Source organism: Antechinus flavipes, chromosome 3 (assembly GCF_016432865.1).
Source record: "Antechinus flavipes isolate AdamAnt ecotype Samford, QLD, Australia chromosome 3, AdamAnt_v2, whole genome shotgun sequence".
In the NCBI taxonomy this organism is placed as follows: domain Eukaryota; kingdom Metazoa; phylum Chordata; class Mammalia; order Dasyuromorphia; family Dasyuridae; genus Antechinus; species Antechinus flavipes.
Genome location: NC_067400.1, coordinates 604,512,012 through 604,536,089, shown reverse-complemented (window position 1 = coordinate 604,536,089; position 24,078 = coordinate 604,512,012). Strand labels below are relative to the sequence as shown.

At 46.3% G+C, this 24,078-nt stretch overlaps 1 protein-coding gene across 1 annotated transcript; it reads right to left on the bottom strand.

Annotated features, from left to right (window-relative positions):
* Window positions 1-8,925: 8,925 nt before the first annotated feature.
* On the bottom strand, window positions 8,926-23,763 carry LRRC47 (leucine rich repeat containing 47). The gene is made up of 7 exons (XM_051988727.1): window positions 22,963-23,763; window positions 16,821-17,276; window positions 15,709-15,825; window positions 13,972-14,087; window positions 12,217-12,319; window positions 11,788-11,877; window positions 8,926-11,563 (listed from the first exon to the last, which is right to left on the bottom strand). The coding sequence occupies exons 1-7, from the start codon at window positions 23,572-23,574 to the stop codon at window positions 11,318-11,320; spliced, it is 1,740 nt and encodes a 579-aa protein (XP_051844687.1). The 5' UTR covers window positions 23,575-23,763; the 3' UTR covers window positions 8,926-11,317.
* Between the last annotated feature and the right edge of the window lie 315 nt (window positions 23,764-24,078).

Below are 24,078 nucleotides of genomic sequence, written 5' to 3'. Positions count from 1 at the left end.
GGACTGAGAACCTGACAATTCGAACCAGACTCTGTCACTAATTTAACCTTGGACACATCTTAGTTTTTTTTGAGACTTAAAAGGTCACTACGGTCAATTATTAAGTGCTGGTTGGGCAGCTATGTGACACAGTGGATAATAGAGCACCAGCTCTGGAATTGGGAGGACCTAAGTTCAAATCCAACATTTATTAGATTGTTCACCCCATTTGCCTCAGTTTTCTCATCTGTAAAATGAGCTGGAGAAAGAAATGGCAAACTACTCCAGAGTCTTTGCCTAAAAAAAAACTCCAAATGGAATCTTTCAGAATCAGACAGGACTTGGAAAAACTAAGAGCTAGTCAGAGGAGGATACGTGCTCCTTTTCTGGGATTTCTAGAAGGCAGCACGGTGCCATGGAAAGAGCTCTGGATCTTGCAGGAGATGTGAATTTGAATGCTTCTCTACCACTGCCTGGCATTGGACTAGATCCATTCAAGAAGCATTTATTAAAGATCTTATTGTTTGCCTGGGAGAAAAGTGAATTTTCCTACCCTCAAGGGACTTATTAGAAAGTTTCCCAGTTACATGTAAAGACAAATTTTAACCTTTTTTTTAAATTGGCGTTCCAAATTTTCTCCCTCCCTGAGATGCAGTAATCAGTTTGTGGGATGATTGTAAAGGCCTTTGATTCTGAGGAGCCCTGCCCTTAGCCCACTTTGGAACATAACCTTTGACAAGCTGCCCCCAAGTTCAAGGCAACTCTCACTTTCTCCAGTCTCTCCGTTGTGAGGTCCACGATGGATTCTTCAAAACCCAGGTTGTGGAAGGGGGACAGAAGGAGTGATACCTCTAGCAGGGGTCTTCAAACTACGGCCCGCGGGCCAGATGCAGCAGCTGAGGACGATTAGCCCCCTCACCCAGGGCTATGAAGTTTATTTAAAGGCCCACAAAACAGAGTTTTTGTTGAGGGACAGTGAACTGGCCCCTATTTAAAAAGTTTGAGGACCCCTGCTCTAAGGTATGGTAGGTAAGGGATCAGCTCCCCAATTTGAGTTCAGGGATCTCTTGTGTCCTGGTGCTAGGCAGCCCTTTGGGGCTAAATCAAACTGGCCTTAGCTTGGGCCCAGTGGCTGGAGCCAGACGCCTGGAGGTGAGATTCTGCTGAGGGGGCTTTGTGTCTGGCTGACATCTCGGGGACCTTACCCCCCCCCTCCAAGTTTGACTCGGATCTCTCACGTTTCTCTGCTCTTTGGCAGGGGAAGGGGCGGGGGACAGTAAGACTCATCCACAAGCGTTCATTATTACTTGATACAAAAATCTTCAAACAGCTTACGTTCCATGGGGGAGAAGGTAAAGGCGGCTGATGAAGAGCCAGTGGGGGGGAATTCCCGTTCCACTCTTAGGATCTGTGGCTCCCTTCTCTGCCCAGTTTCCTCATCTGTAAATCTTGAAGGGGATGGATTAAATGATCTCTAAGGGCTCTTCTGGCTTTTAAACCTGTGAACTCCTCCCCTCTGGCTCAGTTCCCCAGGAATGTGCCTCCTGTCCACCCCCATCCCCAAGAGGGCTCAGAAACAAAACAAGCGACTTCCAGCGGCCAGCGGCCTGGGCGTGACTGGGCCGAGAGCCCAGGACACGGAGGCCTTTGTGGTTAGACCAACTTCTCGGTAGGGAGAGAAGGGCCTGGGGTCTGGCCTGAGTGGCCACTCGATCGGGATGCTGGCAGTCGGCCCCTCCTGGCCCCTTCGCCTCCTGCGATCTCTCCCCCAGCAGACTCAAGTCTTAGGTTTTGGAGGCTTGGAGCAGTCTGGCTGGGGGGAGATCCCAGCTGGGACTTGGAGGGAAACTGTTCCATGACGCAGGACCTGCCCCATCCCATAACTGGAGTCACTTAATTCAGCAGGAAGCCAGCTGTTAAACTCCAGACCAAAGCCAGAGTCCCAGGGGAAGGAGGAGAGCCTGTGGAAGAAAGTGAAGGCTCCAGCTGAGCCAACTTGCAGGTTTCAACCCAGACCTAACGGGAAGGGACATGAGAGGGATTCAAATCTTGGAGTGACCAAGAATTTCACTGTTGTCCAATCTCTTGAAGGCCTTCTGGGATGGAGAGTTCACTGTCTTGGGAAGCAGCCCATTCCAACTTTAGACACCTCTAATTATTAATATGGGCAGCTGGGCAGCACAGCGGATAGAGCTGGGGTCAAGAAAACTTTGAGTTCAGATCTGACCACTAGCTAGGTAACCCCCAGGCAAGTTATTTCACACTTTGCCTCAGTTTCCTCATCTGTAAAATGAGCTGGAGAAGGAAATGGACAACCACCCCAGTATCTTTTCCAAGAGAACCTCATATGGGACCCCAGAGAGTCGGCAAGATTGAACAGACTAAACAACCATCGTTAGGAATATTTTTCCCAGTATTCTGTCCATACCTTCCTCTTGACCTTCCACCCCACAGATCCCAGTTCTGCTCTTTGGGGCTAAACAGATCACATGACAGCTCTTCAGTGTATTTGAATATAATGTTCTAACCCCCCAGGTCTTCTTCCTCAGGTTAAACAGCCCCAGTTTCAACTGCCCTTGGATGACATAACCTCCAATTCCTTCAATTGACGGTCCTTCCTAAAATGTGCCTTGAGTCAAATCCACCTTATTTACATAGCAAAGCACTATACATATATTATCTCATTTCCCTTCACATCAATCCTATGTGGTTAGCTATATCTATTTTACAGATAAGGAAACTGAGGCAAACAAGTGACTTGATACACAGCTAGTAAGTGATGGAGGCTGGATTTGAATTTATGATTTCCTGATTCCAAGGTCAATGGATTGTACTGCCCCCAAAACTTTCTGGCTAGAAAACAGGGGACGCGTCAGAGTGAAATGGTTTCAGTATCTTGATCAGTAACAACTACACAGGAAGAAATACACCTTATCTCCAAACAGAGAAGCCCACCCAAAGCAACCCCCCATCATCACGCACCTGAGGAATATCCCCCATCACACACACAATTCTTTTATCCAACTGAATTTGTTCATACTAAAGTTGGGTGTGTGATAAAATCTGAGCAGTGTGGTGCAATGGAAAAAGACCAGGGCAGAATATCCGAGTTTGAATTTGTAATTTTGCTCTGCGGTCATCTTGGTTAAATGTGCCCCAGTATGGGCTTGGTTTGTAAAAAAAGGTTTGGACAGGATGATCTTAAGTTTTTTTTTTTTTTTTTTTAAAGAACATCGAGTTCTTTAAATTCAGCTTTTTTTTGTTTTTAATTTTTATGCTTTTAAAAAACATCAATAATCTTGTTTTTTGCATCATAATTTCCAAGTACATCCCTTTCCTGGCCCCTGTTCTGAGGAAGTCCAAGACATCTCTTATAATAGAAAGGGGAGGAGGGGAAACCTAAAGACCCCACTTCTTCAAAGAAAGGTAAGCCCCTAAAAGCCACATGTAGCAGCCGATTTGATTTAAGTTTCACAGCACCTGAAGGTCAGAGACAAGGTAAAATTCAAGAAAGACGAGAAAGAATAATTTTTATTTTACTCCGGTTGATATCCCTGGAGAAATGGCATAGTACAGCACGCTGAGCATTGGATGCTCTGGATGAGTATAGGATGGCTCTGGAGTTGGAGGTCTTGGGTTCAAGTACTGCCTCTGACCTTTGGTGACTACCTTTGTCTGTCTGGACCACAGAAATAGTCCCTGGAGTCCCCTTATGGTTCTAGAGTTATGATCCTGTGAACATTGGACAAGGAATCCCTTAGAGGCAGCGTAAATGGCCAAGCCTGGTGAAAAAATAAGCTAATTTGGAAGTGACTTAAAGGTACAAGGATTTCCTCTTCTTGGCTAGAGCTTTCCCCCTTCCCCTTGGGGATTGTGGTCTCCCTTGAGGGTCATGGAGTGGGTACTTGATCATAATTCTTCAGCAAAGCTCACCTTTGAGAGTTACCCTCAAGATGCAAGAGACAGAGCCAAAACAAGGTATTATTACTCTCCCCAGCTTTTGCTTCCTTCCTTTATTCCTTTTCCTTCTTTCAAATGCATACAAGGAACCTCTTCTCTTTCCCCCAAATCATTAGTCAGGGTTAGGAGTTAGAGAGTTAGATTAGGGAGCTTTGCATACTGTACCAGGTTTGGAGAGTCAGAAGAGCTATGTTCAAATTCAGTTTGAGACACTTATTAGCTGTGTGATCTTGGGTAAGTCACTTAACTTTGTAATCAGGTCAAAATCAGGATCATAACAGTACCTATCAGATGATGTTCAGGAGGATCAAATAAGATAATTGTAAAGTGCTTAGCACCGTGCCTGATAACACAGTCACCTAAATGTTAGCTGTTATTTCCTTATTCCTTCCTTTTTCTCCATAAAATCTGCATGCTGGAGAAGCCTCTGCAGATGTCAAGGAAATGGGACCTAGACTCATTCTGAGTTCGTATCTGATTTCATCTCACACAGAAGTACTATCTTAAGCCTCTGGTCCCCTCTAGATGGGCAGCAGAAAGTGCTGCAGTGGATAGTTCGGGGCTTGAAGTCAGGAAGACTCATCTTCCCGAGTCCAAATGCAGCCTCACTCACACTCACTACTAGCTATATGACTCTGGGCAAGGAACCTTCATCTTGTTTGCCTCAGTTTCCTCATCTGTAAAATGAGCTGGAGAAGAAATGACAAAGCATTCCAGCATTTTTGCCAAGAAAACCCCAAAGGGGCCATGAATAAAACACTTGAACAATAACAACAAAACCCATCTAGTTATTATTCTCTGGTCCTATATCTGATGAAATTATGGAGATTTTCTGCCCCCCCCCATGAAATTTACTACTAGAAAATGTGTCCCCCACCCTAAACAGACCAAATCTTAGGCAATATGACCTCAGACTTAAAACCTTCTCCTTTCCCAAGCCCTGACCAGCTTTCCTATTCCATCTCACAAATAAGGAAAAGGTGGTTCTTGCCATCTGCCCCAAGGCCATGTCAAATCCTGCCGGATAATTTCCTGGCAGCTAGCAATCAGCTCATAATACCATTTTAATCTTCTAGCTTTGCTTCTTGGTTTATTGATCTCCATTCAAAAGGATGTTGGCAAGAATAATTACTCTTTAGGAGGCTCTTAGGATTTCTGGGCTGAGAAATTCCCCAACAACCCCCACTGCAAAACAAGGCAGGTTCCCTACCCACTCCCCGTCACCCAAGATTAGTCCACAAGCTTCTGGCTCTTCCTGGTGCCTTCCATTTTGCTGAGCGGAGGTTTGAGATCTTAGAAGCCCAGGGAGGGAGGGGGGCTTCTCAAACGCAGTTCCCCAGAGGGTAGAATTCTGTGTGTGCTGGCAGTGAGCCTCTGGGGTCTGACAGTCCAGAGTCATGGGTGTTACAAGTACAGACTTCCAGAGCTAGGAGACCCCGAAACTTTCCTGAGGGTTACCTAGCAATGGTGGTCGCCAGGAGGCGGGCAGGTAAGAAACATTACTGGGGGTGGGGGTGGGGGAAGTGAGAGCTCTCAGATTGTGGCTAACAGTTGACTCCACTCACTGCCCAAATTTAGGAGATCTCGCCCTTGGGGAGTCTGGAGAAGAGACAGGTCAGTATGAGGGCTTCAGGGATCCGCAGAGGAGGAATCAGTCCTATCCCGGGTCTTTAGATATCAATAATTTCTGTGGAGCGGGAGGGAGGGAGAAGGCGAGGTGCTCGATGGGATCCAAGCTCCTCCACCTCCCAGGCAGAACGCCATCCTGGGGTCTGCTGTAGGTACTCCAGCCTTTGTTCAGAAGAGGGTTGGGGAAGTCTCAGGTAACAAGAACTCGGCTTCTGCGACCATTGAACTCCAAGGTAACAGGGCCCCCCCACAGACTGGCATTCTGCTTCCCCAGGGATTAAGGCTGGGTCCCTGAGGGCCTCTTTCCGGGCCCAGGGAGATGGAGGAATCCGCAGCCTCGGGTACAACTAGAAGGGCTTGGAGCATCCTAGCGGGCCAGAGAAGGGCTGCTTTGCTGGCAGAGCCTCCCTTAGCGGAAGTAAAAGATGGGATACAAAGTTGGAGTGGGCTTTAAAGAGCTGGTTTGGGGACAGCCTTTGCTGTGGGATCATGGGACAAGTTCCCACCCAAGCAAACCCCAACCCAGAAGCAAAGGAAGGCCCTGGATTTCTCTGGCTCCGCAGGAACTGCTAGCCCCCTCCCAGTGTCTCCCGAAAGCCCTGCCCCCTTCCAGCAGTAAAGAGAAAGCAGGAATTTGTGGTAGAATCCCTCGGCCCTGCTTCCTGACCTGTTAGAACTCCCTTTGCAAGAAGAAAGGGTCATCGAGTGTTCCGTACCCTGGGATGAAGGAGGGGCCAAGTTAGATGGGAAATAGAAGGATCCGTGGCTTGTGTCCCGAATGCCACCAAGGAGCTGGGTGAGCTTGGTCTTCCTCTGGGCCTCAGTTTCCCCTTCTGTCAAACGAGGGGGTCGCGCTCCTCCCCTTCTGGCTCAGACATTCTCGGATCCCGGTACTGGGCAGTGGGAGGCTCCCGGTGTCCTCGCGCGCCATTCCGATGGACTTGTCCTGTACGGGAGGGTCCAGGATCCCCGAGGGAGCGAAGAGGCTGCGGTTCACCTGATTGATCCACTCCGAGATGCGCTTCTCGCTGTAGTAGCCGGCCCCTGATGTCCCCTCTCGGAGGCTGTTGGCCAAGGGCCCCACCAAGGCAGGCTGAGCGGCGGGGGATGGTCGCAGCAGCAGCAGTGACAGCTTGGCTCGCGGAGCGGCGGCCCCTCGGGCCTGCTTGGCCTGAGGGCTGCGGGGCGGCGGGGCGCGGCGGGGCGACGCTCGGGAGTCCGAGCGCTGCAGCAGCCGGGCAGCTCCCAGCTCCCAGACGTGCGCCGCCGACGGGGTAGTGGCCGAAGCCGGGGAGCCCGCCAGGGTAGGCAGAAAGGGGTCCTGGGCTGGCGGCGGGAGGCGGAGACGAGCCGGGGGCGCCATCGAGGCGGCCAGAGAGAGCGGGCCGGGGAGGGGGCTGCGCTCTAGGGCTCGGGCGCCCCGGCCGGGCACCTCCTCCGCAGGGCCGCCGGGCCGCCGGCGATCGCCTCCAGCGCGCCGTCCGGGCTGCAGGCCGCCGCCCAGGGCCATGGCTCTGCCCCCCCGGCGCCTAGACCCCAGCTCTGGCCGCCTCCAGGGCCAACCGACTCGGCAGTGGGGGGCTCGTGCCGCGAAACTCCCGTCCGCTGTCTCCTCGGCTGCCTCACTCCATGGAGGGGGTGGGTGCGTCCCGGCCCCACCTGCCTGGAAAGGCTCGGGTAACAGGAAGGAGAGCTGAGGGTTTCAAAGCCGGGAGCCGGGAAGGGGGAGAAAAAGCGGGGAAGGGAACGGAGAGGAGAGAGGGCGGGGGGAGCGGGCGGCCGGGCTGGGAGGGCCTTCCTTCGCAGGCCGTCTGCCCTTCCCGAGGCACCCACTGCGCCCTAATTTCTGCCTGGCTGGCCGGTGGGCGAGCGCGATGCTGCTGCGGGCCCCGGGGAGCCCCCCGGAAGGCTCGGCCCCCCGCATGGTGGCAGGACGGTACTAGCCGCCGAGTCCGGGGGACGCCCTCCCATCGGGGCGCCCGCTGGGAAAGCGGCAAAGGAGGCTCCCGCGAAACTAGCTTCGCCTCGTTAAGAGCAGGAAGGGGCCTTGGACACGACCCAGCCCAGCCTCGTTTCCCAGACGGAGGCTGTTTTTGGAGGGGAAGGTCTTAAAACTTTTTGGTGGAGGGAAGCGAGTATTTCTCTCTCCTCTTAAAAAAAAAGACCCTAGTAACAAACACGCTTCGTCAAGTAAAACCAACGCCCACGCTGGCGCCGTCCCCGCAAAGAAGATATCCCGCGGCGCCGCAGCATCGCGCGATTTGCCCCTGGCCCGAGGTCCCGTAGTGGCGTTTTGGCTGGTCCTCCCTCCCCCAGCCCCCCAGCCCTTTCTGCGGCGGTAATATCGCCTCATACTAAGGTGGACTGCTGGCTGACGTCCGTGAAGTCCCCACCCCCGCTTTAGCGGGGCAAACTGAAGCTCAGGCAAGCGCGTCTGGCCAAGCTGTTGCCTCCTAGTCTGCCGTCAGGTGAAGAAAGGGAACTTTGTCTGGGAGCCCAAGGTGGCAGCTTCTACGAGAGGGAACCCACGTACTTTGATTCATGGGCAATGCCAGACACCGTGCTTAGCGTCGAGTTAAATCGAGACCTTCAAAGCCCCCAACCCCTGGAGTAATCCTTTTGCATTAAAAAAAAACAAAACAAAAAAAAGGCTAAATCTGAGTTAATGATCATTGCCATGGGGAAAGTTTGTATTCCAAAAAGCCACCCCCATGAGGCAGTTGGCACAATGATCTGCTCTATTTAGAGCTGGGTCAAAGCCAGCTTCTGACACATGGGTGGGACCCTGAGTCATTCTGACCCACCTTACCCCATTTCCTCATCTGTGAAACGAGGGTTGGAGTCTGTGAGCTCTTAGGTTCCCCCCTTTCAGCTCTCAATCTCTAATCCTGCGACCTAAAATCCAGGAGCTACAGCAGAGTTGACTCTCCAGGAGACATTCTGGCCCCTGCGGCGGCTCTACCAGGAAGAACAGCAGATCCTTGGCAACACTGACCTTCGAGACCGCTGCCAACGCAAGCTGGCACTTCAAGCTCGGCCCAGTTCTTCCCAAACTCTATGTTCTAGTCAAACTAAGACTAATTGTTCCTCACACTTGACATTCCACCCCAATTCTGGACTCCCCCTCACTGAACACCCTTCTCTCTTCCTCCTGTCCTCTCCAAATCCTTTTTCTGAAGTTTGGCTCAGAGTTCTAACTGTTAGGACTTTCATCATCCTGCCTTCACATTCTAAGCCCTAGAGGGCTTATTCATCTTACTATCCCAGGCCAACAGCAGGCCTGGCACACAGTAGGTACTTAGGGAATGACTTGGGCTTCTAGCCCAGGACCAAAGGAGCATGCTAAAAAAGAAAAGATCCAGTTTATTAAGGGTTTTTATTGAATCCTTTTGATACAGAGAAGCCAAGTAGAGCCCTTCTTTCCCTCCCCTCAGATCATGTGTACAGACTCCCAGAACATGGTGACTTTGGCCAATCGCTTGGACAACGCAGTGATACAGTATCGGATAGGCTGGGAACCCCTGCACATGAAATAACAAGAAAAGTAGCTGGGGGTTCCCAAGTGGTTTTTGCCTCTTACTGTCCATTTGGCAGATCTCGAATCCTAAAATACTTCAAGAGTAGACAGAACTCATTAGCAGCCTTTGTTTCTCACACTAAGTCAAACAGTGACATCAGGGGTTAAACCATTCTTTCTGTCAACAAAATTTGAAGCAAAAACAGAATATGGGAGGGAGAAACTGGATTAGCATGAATTAAAGTTCAGCAACTTTGAATCTTCTTTTCTCAACCTTTTACCAAGAGCCCAATTCTAGGAGAAAGAATGTGATCATGAACCGTTTCCACTTATAGTAGAAATAACAGTAGGTGACCAGGGAGCCCAGCCAACAGTTAATATTAGGCCAAGGACAGGCAAAGAAGGGTCTCTTGTTAGAAAATGTTATGTGGTACTGCTCCCGTCACCAAGTTTGTCAACAGATCCTGGATTTTGGATACTGGGTTCACTGATGATCTGTGGCACAAATAATCGTAACTTCCCACAATTTCAAAGGAGCCTTACTGATGGCTATCTGTTTTTTATTGAAGACAGCCAGTTGCTAAATGACACTAATTTTAAGGCAGCAATCTTGATTTCCTTTGACACGTCCTGTTCTGGAACAATTTCGAATCTCCAGTTACAGCAGAATTTACAGCAATTGGGGTATTCATAGACATATTCTCTGATGGCAGCATGAATGTGACCAGGGCCAGCTAAGCACGAGCACTTGGAGGTCTGACAGCAAGCGGGGCAAGCGTTCCCTGCTGGGCCAATGACAGCTTGTGTGTCGGCTCCCGAGGCTCGGCCTTGCTGCTCATTGCAAGGCTGCCCACACTGAGTCGTGGGGACTCTGTGGATGCTGCGACCTGCATCGGTGCCAGTCCCGAAGAGGGCAGACCCACACCAATGATCAGGCCCTTCTGGATGAAGGCCACACGCACAGCTAACTAAGGTGGAAAATAGCTAAAATAAGAAGAGCTGCTTCCTTTGGCATTGATGATTTCTGTTTAAGAAGAGAATGCTTTCATCACCACCTAGGGGAGATACTTATTTAGCCGCTGTCTTTAAAGAGAAGAGAATGCAGCACCGTTCTGAGTGTGTAAAAAGAAACAAAGGGATGTAGTCAGTTCTGATTACATTTCAACATTAAAATCTTCCTATGGTTCCCTCCAATAGGCCCCAAAGGGCTCCTCAGAGAGCCCTGTGTGCACTGGTTCCCTGCCATTAGAGAGCACCTGCAGCTCAAACACCACTAACAGGATGACGGACACCCTTTTTAAACGGGGAGGCACCAGCCCTGTGTCAAACAGCCATGCCTGGGGACCGGCCCCAAGTCCCAAGTTAGGACCCGTGTCACTTGGTGGCTGGCCAGGGGCTCTGCTCATTCCCAACCCTCAGGTCCCAGGCTGCATACTTCTGCAGTCACAGAAAGAGCACCTTCATATGTCAGTGCTTTGAGGCTAACTACACTGCATGGCTATAGTTTTCATAATTTAATAGAGCAAAAGGCATTCCTAACAGCAATATTAGTTAAAGGAATTAGATCACACATAACTCGGTCTTCCTTATTTTTTCCTTATAAAAATTAGGATTTATTTCAAGGCATTGTCATAGTAAAAATTAAAATTTAACTCAGTAGTTTTAAGCTATACCAGTCCTAAAGTCAGACTTTTTAACAAAGATGATCTCTAAAAGAATAATTCTATACTTTCAAAAACTTCCCAATTTTGAACCAAGTGTTCCTGTCCAACTCAATTCCCTCTCACCACCCCCACCCTCCCCCTTTTAAAAATTACATTCTCTTGGGCTGTAAAGTCATGATACCAGAACACAGATCTTGTTTCCATTCCAAAATCCATTTACATTTCAGGAAAAGGATAAATGAAATCAGCTCTTTGGTGCTGTAAAATTAAAACAACCATAACACTGAGTTTTACAAGCATATAATTAGACTAGATGGCCTCTGAGATTCTGTGATTTTTTTCACTTTTGGCATCAAGAAAAGACAGCTTCACTGTCACAAAAGGAGGAATTGGACAGACATAGCTTTGGAAACTGAACTGATATTACATATTTTCTTTAAAAAAAAATTCAGGGGTGGAAAATGTAGTGAATAATTTAAATTATACCATATACAAATGCCTGCAAAATATGCCAAAATGACAACAATATATTTTACAAACAGCCTGCAGAAAGCTGTGGTCATTTCCATCAACGGATGATTGTTATATGGGAAGCAGTTATGTCCAGATCTGTTTTAGAAGGATACAAAACTTTTAAGCTCCCTTCCATGTCTACGACCCGAACTTGCTCCACGATTAATGGAGAGTTGCCATCTTTTTCAGCATTCTGATCAGATTTGAGATTGAAGGGGCTTGAAACACCATCAGCTTCTGTATCAGAGAGGGACTGTTCCTCTTTATTTTCTGAAGTGAATTTGTTGAGTTCAGCCATTTTCTGCAAAAGAAGTACTATTTTAATTGAAAGAATGAGATGACCTCTAGAGTCCATTCCAGCTTTATAATCCCAAGGGCTTGAGGCAGTTAACATTTCTCTATAAACCAACGTAGGAAGCAAACACATGCAATGAAAAGAGCAAGAAAACTAGAGGACAAACCTCCTAACACTTCTAAAAATATTTGTAATTGTTACTGATAGATGGGATTTGCTAAACTTCTTACCAAAATGAGAGTGTCCATGATATCTTTGCAGATTTGCAGACTGGTAGCACTTGTCACTTCCAGAAATAAATCAGAGGTTGTTGTTTTAATCTAAATAAGTTGCAAAAGACGTAAGACAAATGAGAGTTGAAAAACATGTCGACATTTGCCATTTCTACCCTACAAGAATGTACAGAATACGATTCTAGACATCAAAAAATTTCCATCTGTCCTAAAGGAAAACACTCAAGTGAAATAACACATTGCAGATTTTTCTGTTATTACTGATAGCTTCTTAACACAGGACAAAGCTCTCCTGGGCCTCAGTTTACTATTAAATACAATTATGCTAAGTTTCATTTGTATTAATAACTGTTGAGTCCAAGCGTTCACCTATCCATAACACAAGACATTTATAATATAATATGTATAATATGACGTCACACGTACCTTTGTCTTCTCACTGTTTGTTATTGGTGGGAAAGAAATAACCACATTATCTGCATCTACTAGACAAGGGTAGAATTCTTTTCCATCTAATAAATGAAGATATCTGCCAAAGAAGGAAAAAAAATAGGGGTGTGATTGGAAAATATGGCTAGTTATTTAAACACCTGGACCTCAATTATTTATATGTAGCAATGAGTTGAAGTTTGTAAGACCAAACTCTAAATCTATGATCCTAGAATCTACTAAAAAAAATCCACTGAACAAATCAACAGCATGAGAACAAGGAAGCTCTCAATCACTGTAGAGAATAGATAGTTTAGATACCTGTACTTGGATTCTAGAGAGGTAGTGTGGCCTTGTGGATGGGGAACAGGCCTCAAAATCAGGAAGAGGTGGATTCAAGTCCAGTTTCTGACACATAATGGCTTCAGAATCTTGGCAACTCTGCCAAGCAATTACTCTAAGCTGCAGAGAAGTTGCTGACTTTTACTGGTGGAGTTTTCCATGCCAATGAAATACAAGGTGCAGTCACTATCCCTATTTACAGATAAATAAGGTGCTAATTATAAACTATACATCTTATTCCTTACAGCAGGTTTAAGGACCTTGATCTGGTTAAGACATCCTGACTAAAATAAAGGACCAGGCTGCCCTGCCAGCGCTGTGGTACCTGGCTCGGTCTGCCAGTATTCACAAGTTCTAGAGTTCTGAGTTTTTGTTTGAATGTTTGAAAAAGTATAAAATTATTATTTTTTAAAATTAGAGATCACGAATGCTTCTAATTCCTGTCAAGAACCACATTTTCTAATCATTTGGGAGATATCAGTTGAAAGAAAACATTTTCTTTTCTCTTACTTCCAAAATGATTATTGCTCATTTTAAAAAAACCAACCCCCAAATCAAGAAACATCCCCTAACAATTTCTGACTGAGATGAAGCTCTTAAGATACTCTGAAGTGGGTATGTGAAAACCAACATCTACTATAACAGTACCTTCAGATATTTACTTTCTGACTTGCAAGCCAGTTGTTTTCAGTTCATAAACTAAAAGCCTAGTCTAGAAATAGTTTGGTTTTGAAGCAAGGAAGATCTGGGTTTCTAAGCCTGCCTCTTAACTTTTTTTTTTTTTTAAGCGTGGGTAACAGGTATAATTGTTATTATACTGCTTGCCTTCTCAATGAGTACAGGAGGGAAGGAGAACATTTGGAATTCAAAATTTTTAAAAAGAACGCTCAAAATAAATTACAGAATGAATTGCCATGTTAAAAAAAATTATGAAAAATGTTGTTCACCTCCTACTTTAGGTGAGGGATGTAAAGGTCTCAGAGGGCAAAATGAGACAGACAGACAGACATGAATCTCTATATTTCCCTTTTGGAGATGACTAATGTGAAAATGTCATTTGCTTGACCATTCACACTTGTAACAGGAGTTTTGTTTTTTCTTTGTTATTGATTGGGGTGGGAGAGGAAAATGAGAGAAGGAAAATTTTTGCTGATCAAGAAAATAAAACTAAACTTAAAAGGCAGCATTGGTCCTTTATTCTTAGAATATGTGCAATTTATAAACAAAAAACACTCTTGAAGCTCAGCTTTATCCCCTGTGTTGTGTTTCTTTCATTCACTTCCCTCTACCTCCTTCCCTTTTCTCTTCTCTATCCTTCTCTCCCACTTTCTCCTTCCCTCTCTCCCCCACTCCTTTATCTCCCCTCATCCCAATGATGATTGTGTGTGTGTGTGTTTAACAGGAACTGACCTGTGCAAACCTGAGACATTTTGCCTTTTCTTTTGCTTTCTTTGCTCCTCAGCTTCCAGTTGTAATTGTCGGACAAGGTCCTTTGCTTTGATCTCCTTCCGTCCTAAGGGGACAATCTGCCAAATGGGAAAGAAACACAATGACCGAGAGTCGATACTCCAATTGGAAAGCAGCTGATCTGATCTACAATGCCACAAAAACATATCTCCCCATCTCTCTCCTCTCCCACACCTTACTCAGTTTTCCAAGCTGACAGTCACTAAAAGGCTTAGAGATATCACGTGGTGGAATGGAGAGGGCATTGGAAATGGAATCTGAAGACTCGAATTCAGATCCAACTCCTTCCTTAACCCCATGTGACCCAGAGCAAACCATTTAACTTCTGTGCCTCAGTTTTTTCATATGTCCAATGATTCTATGACTTAAGGGTCTAACTTAATATCATAATCATCCAATGTTACAGATATTCCATATCTCTACAAATATTAAGATATTCCTGAGGCTTTGTTCCCCAACTCTCTAATACCAGATAGTTTTCTGTTAGCTTGTAGCTCAAAAAATCATATTCACTTTTAGAACCAGGTTTCCAAAGAAAACCAAGTGCTACAAAAGCTATTTTTAAAAAATGTTCTAAATGGGGCAATTTAATCAAAGCCTGATTATTATAAAACAGAATATACCACTTGCAAAGTTGGAATCACAGGAAACCCATGAATGCCTAAGGGAAAAAACCCAAGGCCTATCTCTTAGAAATCATTAATGACCAGGTGCAGTAAAAGAATGGGAAGAAAATATTGTGCCTGCAACCAGACCTTGGTCACAGCAGGCCCTCCCAGCTATCTTCGAAACAATTAGCAGGCAGGCACCTCCAATTTTCCAGTCACTCTTTCTGGAGAGTCTCAATTTCCAAATACTGTGACTAATGTACAAGAAAGAGGTTGAGTGGATATGGATACCTTTCAAATCAACCTTAACTTGGAGGTGAGCATATTAATGAATTCCCCAAGGTTATCAGATCTAAAGAAGTAGGATCATAGGAAAGAAGGAACAGCTGGTCAAATTAGGTGAAATATGTCCAGGAGAAACAGTTTCCCTGCCAAAGCCTGAAGTATCCTCAGGTGACCCTGATGATACATCAGGAAAGAATTTAGATGAGCAAGGGGCAGGTTATGAGAAAACCACTTAACAGAGATGTGGAATATACCAAATTTGAGGGCTGCGAACTTAAGAACAAACACCTAGAAGTTCTTGTTTCAAAATGAGCAAAAGTGTGTAAGATAAAAACAGGGAAAATCTTACTATGATTATTTTATTTGGAATTAAACAATTGATTTCAAAGTCATCTCTAAACATAGCCTGGTGGGGTTTGGGGACAGAAGAAACAAAGAGAAAGGAGTGAGTTTTAAGCCGTCGTGTGTGTATTCATGTACCTACTTGTACACAAACACACATCCTCCTATCCTTATGGTGGTAGGATGCATAGATGAAAATATTTAGGTTTCTTGAAGAATATGTGAAGGACAGGAAACAGAGGGAATAGAGTAATGTCTGAAATCGAGCCTCAGGCTACTTTACTAATTTATGTGCTAGACAAGCTGCAATCTGCATCTGCATGTAGGAGGGAATCTCCATACCAACAAAACCATGTTCTTGACATTCAGGCTTATACTGTCATCCAACTCTAACCCACACAAACACCATAGGCCAAAAGGAGAAGCAGTAAATGAAATTCAGTACCTTTAGTTCTTGGGGAGACTGTGCTCCATACAGCAGAGGACCTTTGATCAGCTTAAGGTCATGGGTTGCTATCGTCGCTGCCGTTCTTTTCTCACAGATGTCTTCGTGGAGCTTGGTCTACAACACAAGTTCAAGAGGATCATCAAGACATCAAGGTTTCTCTAAAAATAAAATGAATGGCAAAAAGACTTTAAACCCAAAGGGTCCAAACCAAGAATTCAGTGACTGCACAATGGTAAGCAAAGTTTCCAATACCCTCCTTTAGGACAGCCCTTCTCTACAGCCAATGAATAGCTTGTCTTACTGAGAAAAAAATTTAATGGAATTATCAAAATTAAGTTAACATTAACAGAAAAAGGTCTTCTTGGTTCACATTCATCGGCATCACTATCAATTAATTTTAAAAGACAGCATCTGAATTCTCAAGCCAACACTGGAATTCTAATGGTTGGACTAAACCAAAATAGGCTTAGGGGAATAGTTAGAAAGCAGCTCCCTCCCTAAATATTCATAACCTCAAAAGCAGTTTCTGACATGTTTTGTCATCATTATCAATTCAACTAAGGAAAAAAACACATGGTAATTGTACAGATTTACAACTTATTTTGTAAAATTATTCTGACCACCTAGATGACTAGGCAAAAACATGTTAAGATTATGGTCGGAAAAACTTAGTAGATTCCTTTAAAAGCCACATTTCTTGTGTTCAAAGATGTAGCTTTAAATTCTAGGGGAGGAGAGGTAAAAAGAAACAAGAAATCAGACAAATTGAAGTTCTGCCAATTGAATGATTTACAATTAAAACTGCAGCTTGGAGCATCAAGTAAGAAAAATCCACAAGAGCCCAGGATATGTTTAATTTCATTAAATTCACCTTCCAGTTTAAGCAACAGGTTGTTTGTTTGTTTAGGGCCTGCAAAGGAGGCAATTTTACTTACAAAAGGGGCCTTCTCAATTTTTGAGGGACACTAACACTTCTCAACCACTGGATTCCAGGGGAAATTTGAGACCCACTGTTCCCATGATATCATTTCCCTAAGTGCATTTTCACTTGCATTTAGCTCCCAGACCTAACACACTTTAGAATAATGGGATAACTCCCAGGGCACAACCTGCATTGAGAGGAATCGCTTCAGAGCATTTCCTGGTCTCAAGTTCATTCCTTTGACTACAGCGCACACTATGTAGGGCCGGACATCTTTCACCACTGGGTTTACTTTTACAGTCAGAGAAGTGGGATTTTCAGAAACGTGCAGAATTCTGATGAGAAGCTTGTTCACTTCCTCTACTTCTTCCTCTTCGCCCTCGCAGGTCTCCTTTTTCTGCTTTCGCTCCCTTTTTTTCCTCCTGCTTTCTTCTTTTTCAGAGCCGTCAGTCTTGCCCCTTCCTTTGCCTCGTCCCCCAACTCGTAGATACTCCAGGATGGATTTGGGTTGGCAACCATTCACCATTTTCTCCAGGCGTTTATCTTTCAGTTTGTTCCCTTTGAAATTGATCTCCTTGAGCTTTGGACAGTCAGCAAGTTCCCCAGGAATTTCACTTAACTGATTGTTAGCCAGATCCAAAGTCTGAGGAAGTAAAATAAGCGAGATTAGTAAGAGATCAAAGATCTAAGCTTATGGGATCATGATCTAGAGTTGCAGGGGAATCCAGGGGTCACCTAATGCCACTTCTCTCTCACTTGGCCTCCATCCTGGCACAGGCCCATATCACCTCATAGCTAGTGCTGTGGGAATCTGTCTCAAGTCTCTCCTCACTGCAGTCCCACCCTCCAACCGGCCAACAAAAGTATTTCCCTAAAAGCAAAAATCTGACCCTGTCCTTCTAACTCAACCAACCCCACTGGCTTCCTAAAAACCCCTGGAGCTCCACTTGGTATTCAAAGCCCTTCATGGTCAGATATTCTCCACGAACATCTTTCCAGTCTTCAAACTCACTCCCTGACCCATTCTCTTCAGTCCAGAAACACTGGCATCCTGGCCATTTCTTAAACTAGGGCCTACATCACTGCTTTGCTTGGGTATTCTCCCCAGCAGACCCTGCAATGCTCTCCCTCCTCAATACTCTTGTCTGGCTTCTTTTAAGTCCCAATTTAAATTCCATTCAACAGGAAGCCCCTCCTAATCTCCACAACTCTTGGGCCTCCTCCTTGCTGATTATCGTCAATTTATTCTGTCCATATCTTGTTTATACATAGCTGCTTGCATATTGGCTTCCCCAATAGACTTCGAGCTTGGAAGGGTAGGATTGTATTTGCCTTTTTAAATTCCCCAGTTCTTATGACAAACACTTGACATATAATAGTTACTTAATAAATGCTCACTAATCCAATCTCCCTCATATTGCAGGTGAAGAAAGTGGGATACAAGGCTAGTTAATAAACATTTATTAAGTATCTACCATGTATCAGGTGAGTTGCTAATGACTGGCAGTATAAAAAAAGGGAAACAGTCACATGGGCAACAAGTTCCAAGGGCAGGATTTGAACTCGGGTGCTTAGGCATAAATCAGCAATAGCTGTGGAGACAATCACCTAATTTATCTTTTCACCAACTGGCTCTATCCTTCATTTACGCAATTCACTGTGCTGAGGCTAAGCCAGCAATAGATTACACAGGGGTAAGCCAATTCAACACTGATGGGCAAGAATCTGGAGCTGAAAGAGACCTTGGGTTTCACAGTCCAAACCTCCCCTCATTTTATAGATTAAGAAACTGAGGTATAAGGAAGTGAAAATGACTTAATCAAGCCAATGTGGTAGGGTTACGATCAGAGCACACACACAGCTGATCCCACTGCTTATTTACATTTGTCTCTAAACCCTTTGGATAGAGAAGGGGTCCTCAAACTTTAAAATAGGGGGCCAGTTCACTGCCCCTCAGACTGTTGGAGGCCGGACTATAGTAAAAACAAAATCTTTGTTTTGTGGGCCTTTAAATAAAGAAACTTCATAGCCCTGGGTGAGGGGGATAAACATTCTCAGCTGTTGCATCTGGTCTGCAGGCCGTAGTTTGAGGATCCCTGGGATAGAGGGCCAGCTGGGAGTCAGGAGGACCTGACTCAGATACTCAGCTAGCACTGTCCCATAACTGTTTGCCTGTTTTCTCCTCTGTAAAATGAGCTAAAGAAGGAAATAGCAAACCACCCCAGTATATCTGCCAAGAAAACCCCAAAGGGTCAGACAAAATTGAAACAATTCAAGAACAATCAAATTCTTGATTTTTTAAATCAAATTTTGCTTTTTCATTTCTGGCAGACTTGCTGAGGGAAAGTCATAAAAAGGTGGTCTGAAAAAAGGCACTATGGAAAGCCAGCTTAAAGAAAGAAACAATGGTCAGAATAAAGGGTACTGGTCTGGATAGAAAAGCATAGACAGTGGTAGGAACTCAGAATTCATGAAGTCCCAGCCTTTAGGAGAAGCTCAGAGGTGCCAGGTGCTGGTTTAGGTCTCTGAGTGACCTTGTCAGGGGAGGGCTGATTCTTTGGACTCCATGGGGTACCTCCTGACACAGGATGAAAGGAAATAAAGCATTTATTCAGTGTCAGGCTCTGTGCTAAGTACCTTATAAATGACAAACAACTCTGCTGCTATTGTCCCCACTTTTATAGATAAGGAGGTTCAATGACTTTCCCAAGCCAGGTCACACTTCTAACTCAGTATCTGAGGCCAGATCTGAACACCAGGCTTGCTGACTTTGGGCTCAGACTCTATCCACTAAGCCATCAGCTTCTTCTAGCAATTTGGAGGAAAGCACCAGATACTTTTATGCTCAGTCATTTTCCCCTCTAGGATTGTATGCAGGTCAAAGGATGAATCTGAAAGTTCTTTTTGGCCCTCAGTGTGCCAAAACTATGAACTAGCATTAGAAGCTCTTTGGTGTCCTCCTTTCCTGGCTGCTACTTTGAATCGACTGCTCCTCCAGAATGCAGGAATGTTAAGAATTGGGAGGAACCTCAAAGTCCATCAAGTCTAAATGGACAGACTTTTGACAAGATGCCCCACAAGTGGTCATTATGCTATCTAGCTTTTGCTTGTGTTGAGGGATCCCCCACAGCAGTACCCTGAACTTCTGGATATCTATCAAGACCCTCTTCTGCTGACAACAATCCTGTGACTCTCTGTTGTCTCTAGGATAAAATTAAAAATTGTGTGCTTAGATTTTTCAAGTCTTTTACAACTTGATTCAAACCATTTTTCCAAGCCTCACTGGGCCTTATACTCTTCAATTCACTATAAAAGGGATTCCTCACAGGTAATGCTCCATCTCCCATCTCCACGCTTTTCCCATCTGGCTGGAATACTCTCCTTTCACCTCTGCCTCAGTAAGTCCTTTTCCTTCAAAACAGATCCAAGCACCACATAAGGTGACTTCTCCCTCCTCACCTCAAACTCAGCAGGTAGGACATGCTTTTATCCAAATCACTGATTAAAATATTCAATGGTACATGAACAACCTCCTTCAAAGATGACTCAGAACCATCAACAACTACTCCTTCAGCTGGGATTTACAATACATAAATTCATTAATGACATCCAATTCTAATACATCTCTTTCCACTTTATGCAAAAATAAAGATCTTATGAAATACTTTGCTAAAATCTAGGTAAGCTAAATCTTTCACTGGAGCAGTCAAGAAAAAAAAGGCAATGAAAGGGGTCCAGCACAACCTGTTCCTGAAGCTATGCTAGTTTTAGATTATCATCACTTGCTTTTCTAAATGTTTACCAAGAAGAAATCTCTATGGTCTGCCAAATTGGTTTGACTAGATGGGTTCCCACACTAATTTTTTTTTTTTTTTGCTGAGGCAATTAGAGTTAAGTGACTTGCCCAAAGTCACACAGCCAGGAAGTGCTAAGTGCCTGAGGCCAGATTTGAACTCGGGTCCTGACTTCAGGGTTGGTGCTCTATCCAGTACACCAATTAGCTGCCCCTCCCCAACTATTTAAAAAAAAATCTGTTATAAGGGATAACTTATTGGATGGAGGAGAAGGGAGAAAAAAATATTCTGAAAGTACAAAAGCCAAAAGGTCTCAATAAAAATAAGAAAATAAGTTTAAATTTTTCTGGCATTTTCACTTTCATTTCATCGACAATTTCTCTACATCTTTAAATTCTACACTTGATGTCTCACCGTGCTTGAGGTAACTGTGACTCCTACCTGCCATAGGGCAGACTCTGGAAGGCTCAACTCCTACCCCATTTTTTTAGATTGGGGGGTGGGGGATAAAGCAGAGGGAACATGACATGGACAGAAGGCAGCTGAGCTAGGATTCTGATTTTAGCTCAATGATTCTTTCTACTTAGCCCAAAATGCCTGCATCATGATTATCTATACTCCTAACTAGAAAATAAGTCAGTATAAACAGCTACCAAGGACCTCAGATTGGGCACTAGGCCCTTTTGCCCCTTTTAGGTGGGCTAGAAGACAGAACAAGTGAGAGAATTTGCAGAAGTAGATTTAAACTCCAAGTCTGAGAAAATTTACGAATATGAACTGTATGAATATGAATATCAACAAGCTCCTCAGAGACTGGAGGTTTCCTTCCCCTTCGGTTGAGGGAAGGAATATTGTCCATAATACAGTGAGGGGATTCTCATGCCAGAATGGGTAGGACTAAAATTCTTTGTGAGATCTCTTCCAACTCTGAAATGTTGTCACTGGGAGTGCTGTGAAAAACACTGATTTTAGAACCAAAGACTGCATTTATCAGATCTGTAGCCAAAAGAAAACCTTATCCCTCCATGACTCTCAATCAGCCCATTATACAACTGGCATTCTGAGGTGATCAATGAAGCACCTTTGAGCAAAACTCTATGCCAGACACACAAAGACAAAAAGTCTGTCTATCAAGAAGCTTACTTTATAAAGGGGTAACAACACGTGCATCTAGAAAGATATTTAAAAGATCTGTCATGCGGATGGAAGGTAATTTCGGTGGAGAAATGCACCAGCAGGCTGGCAAGGAGAGCAGTCAGATTCTTTCAGAGGCAAAAAGGAGGGGGGAGAGAATTCCAGAAAGGAGAAGAAACTGAAGTAGACAGAAGTTATGACATACAGAGTCACACAGCTAATCTTGAGGCTAGATTTGAACTCAGGACTTCCTGACTCCAGCCCTTTATTCCCTGTACCAACAACTGCCAAGAGATTTCTTGTCATGGGGAAAGAGAGGGAGCTTGTGGCAAATAATCTCCCTTTACTGGTATAATGAAGACTCCAGAAAAGAGGACAGAGCGACAGGTCTGAATGGTATGAAAGATCTGAAAAGTTAAAGGAAAAAGGGGTAGAAACTAAGAAAAGAATCAAAGGGTTGCCTAGATGAATCAAGGGGCCACGAATCTAGGAGGCCCATCTGGAGAGGACCCAGCCCTGAGGGTCTGTGGATGGCAGGTGGGCAATGAGGAAAGCCCGAGCACAGGTTACCAGTGGCCCCAAGAGTGGGAGCTGAGTGGAGGGCCAGGAACTCAGGGAGGCCTCCCCTGGTTCGGACACCAGAGCCTCTCATGTAAGGAGGGCTAAAAAAACCCTAACCAGCTGCTCTCACCAGGCTTGGCTTGGACCAAAGTCTCTCTCTTTTCCTTTTTGCTCACGGCAAAACATTCTCTGCAGAAAGAATGGCAGGATTTCAGATTTAAAAATGGTAGGGACATGAAAGATTCTTTGGCCCAGGAAACCAGACTCTACATCTCTTCGTGTTTTGATAGCTGTATTTCAATAGAACTACTTTAGTAAGCTTGTGGATTTTATTTTACATTCACAGCCATTAGTTTGACAGCGCTTCCAGAGGCCCCTCAGTCGCTGCCAAAGGAAGTTCCTGACAAAAAATGGTTAAGAACCGAGTCCAACTTGATGCTGCGGAAAAGGAGAATGTGGCCTTGTTGGGCAGCAGGCCCTACCCCCGTGGGCACCCCCTGGCACAGAGCTGAATAAAGGCGGGGGGGGGGGGATAGGGGCGGCCCTCCCGGTGATGCCTTACCAGCGAGCCCCACCCGCCCCCTCCAAAGTCAATTACACTTAAGTAGGCCCGGGCTAAAGAGAGGTGGGGGAGGGAACTCAGAACCCCCACAACCCGCAAGTTCCGGACGCGCCCCTGCCGTCACCCGCTCACTGAGTCTTCGTTTATAAGTGGGGCTGAGGGTACTTTAGCTCCCCGGGACGGACTCGGGGCGCCTCGCTTTTCCTGGAAGCCTCCTCCCCGCGCCCCCCCCCCCCCCCCCGTCTCCATCTCCCCGGGGAGGGGGGGGGCGCGAGCACCTTGAGCGCCGGCAGCCCCGCCACGGCCGGGCTGAGCTCCTGTAGCTCGTTGTCGGCAGCCGCCAGCTCGCTGAGCAGCTGCAGCGCGAAGAGCTCGGCCGGGAGCGCGCTCAGGCGGTTCCGCGCCACGTTGAGACTCTGCAGCCGCGGCGCGCAGCGCGCCAGCTCGGCCGGGAGCGCGCGCAGCCGGTTGGCGCTCAGGTTGAGGCTCTGCAGCTGCGGCAAAGCCGGGGGCTCGGCGGGGCCCAGGCCGCTGCCTGGCGGCAGCTCCTCCAGCGCGTTCCCGGATAGGTCGAGCACGCGCAGCGCGGGCAGCGGGCCCAGCTCTGGGTTGAGCGCGGGCCCCAGCGCGTTGCCGCGCAGCACGAGGCTACGCAGGCGCGGGAGACCGCGCGCCAGTCCCGGGCCCGGCTCGCGCAGGCTCGCGCAGCCGCACACCTCGAGGGAGTGCAGTAGCGACAGCGAGAATACGCGCGGCGGCAGCCGCCCTCCCGCCGCCCGCACGCGGTCTTCCAGCGCCGGACCCGTCAGCAACAGCTCCCGACGTTGCTCGCGCTCCACCAGGTCCACCTCCGGCCACGGCTCCGGCGCTTCGGCCACCGCCGCCGCCATGACGCCTGTCCGCCTCAACCGCACTGCTACTGGCACTTCCGGGGCGCTGCTCCCGCCCCTCGTTTACGTCACTTCCGTGGGAAAAGCTAGTGAGAAATATGGGAGGCTAGAGAGACATATTGTGTTCCATGAAGAAAAGCCAGAGCGCCACCACGGGGAGGCGAGGGCTCCGGAGGTTGGACCATCGGCCCATAAATAAACAATAGAGTTCCAAAGTGTTGAGTTGCATCACCATGGAGCGTGCAATAGGTGGCTAGAGTCCACGGATAGCTTGGGGGCGGGGTGGGGGTGAAAGGGAGAGAGCGTTCCAATTATCGGTGCTAAGACAGCTCCGTGAGACTTAACACAGAGACAGAGTCAGGAGGCTAGAGAGGCTCCTTCATATAATAGGGACACCATAGAAAGACTTATGGGAGGAGAAGAAGTGGTTTTTTTTTTTTCCCCTAGAAACTCCACCATAGAGAGAGAGCTTGAAGGCTAGACGGGAACACCACCCACCGGAAG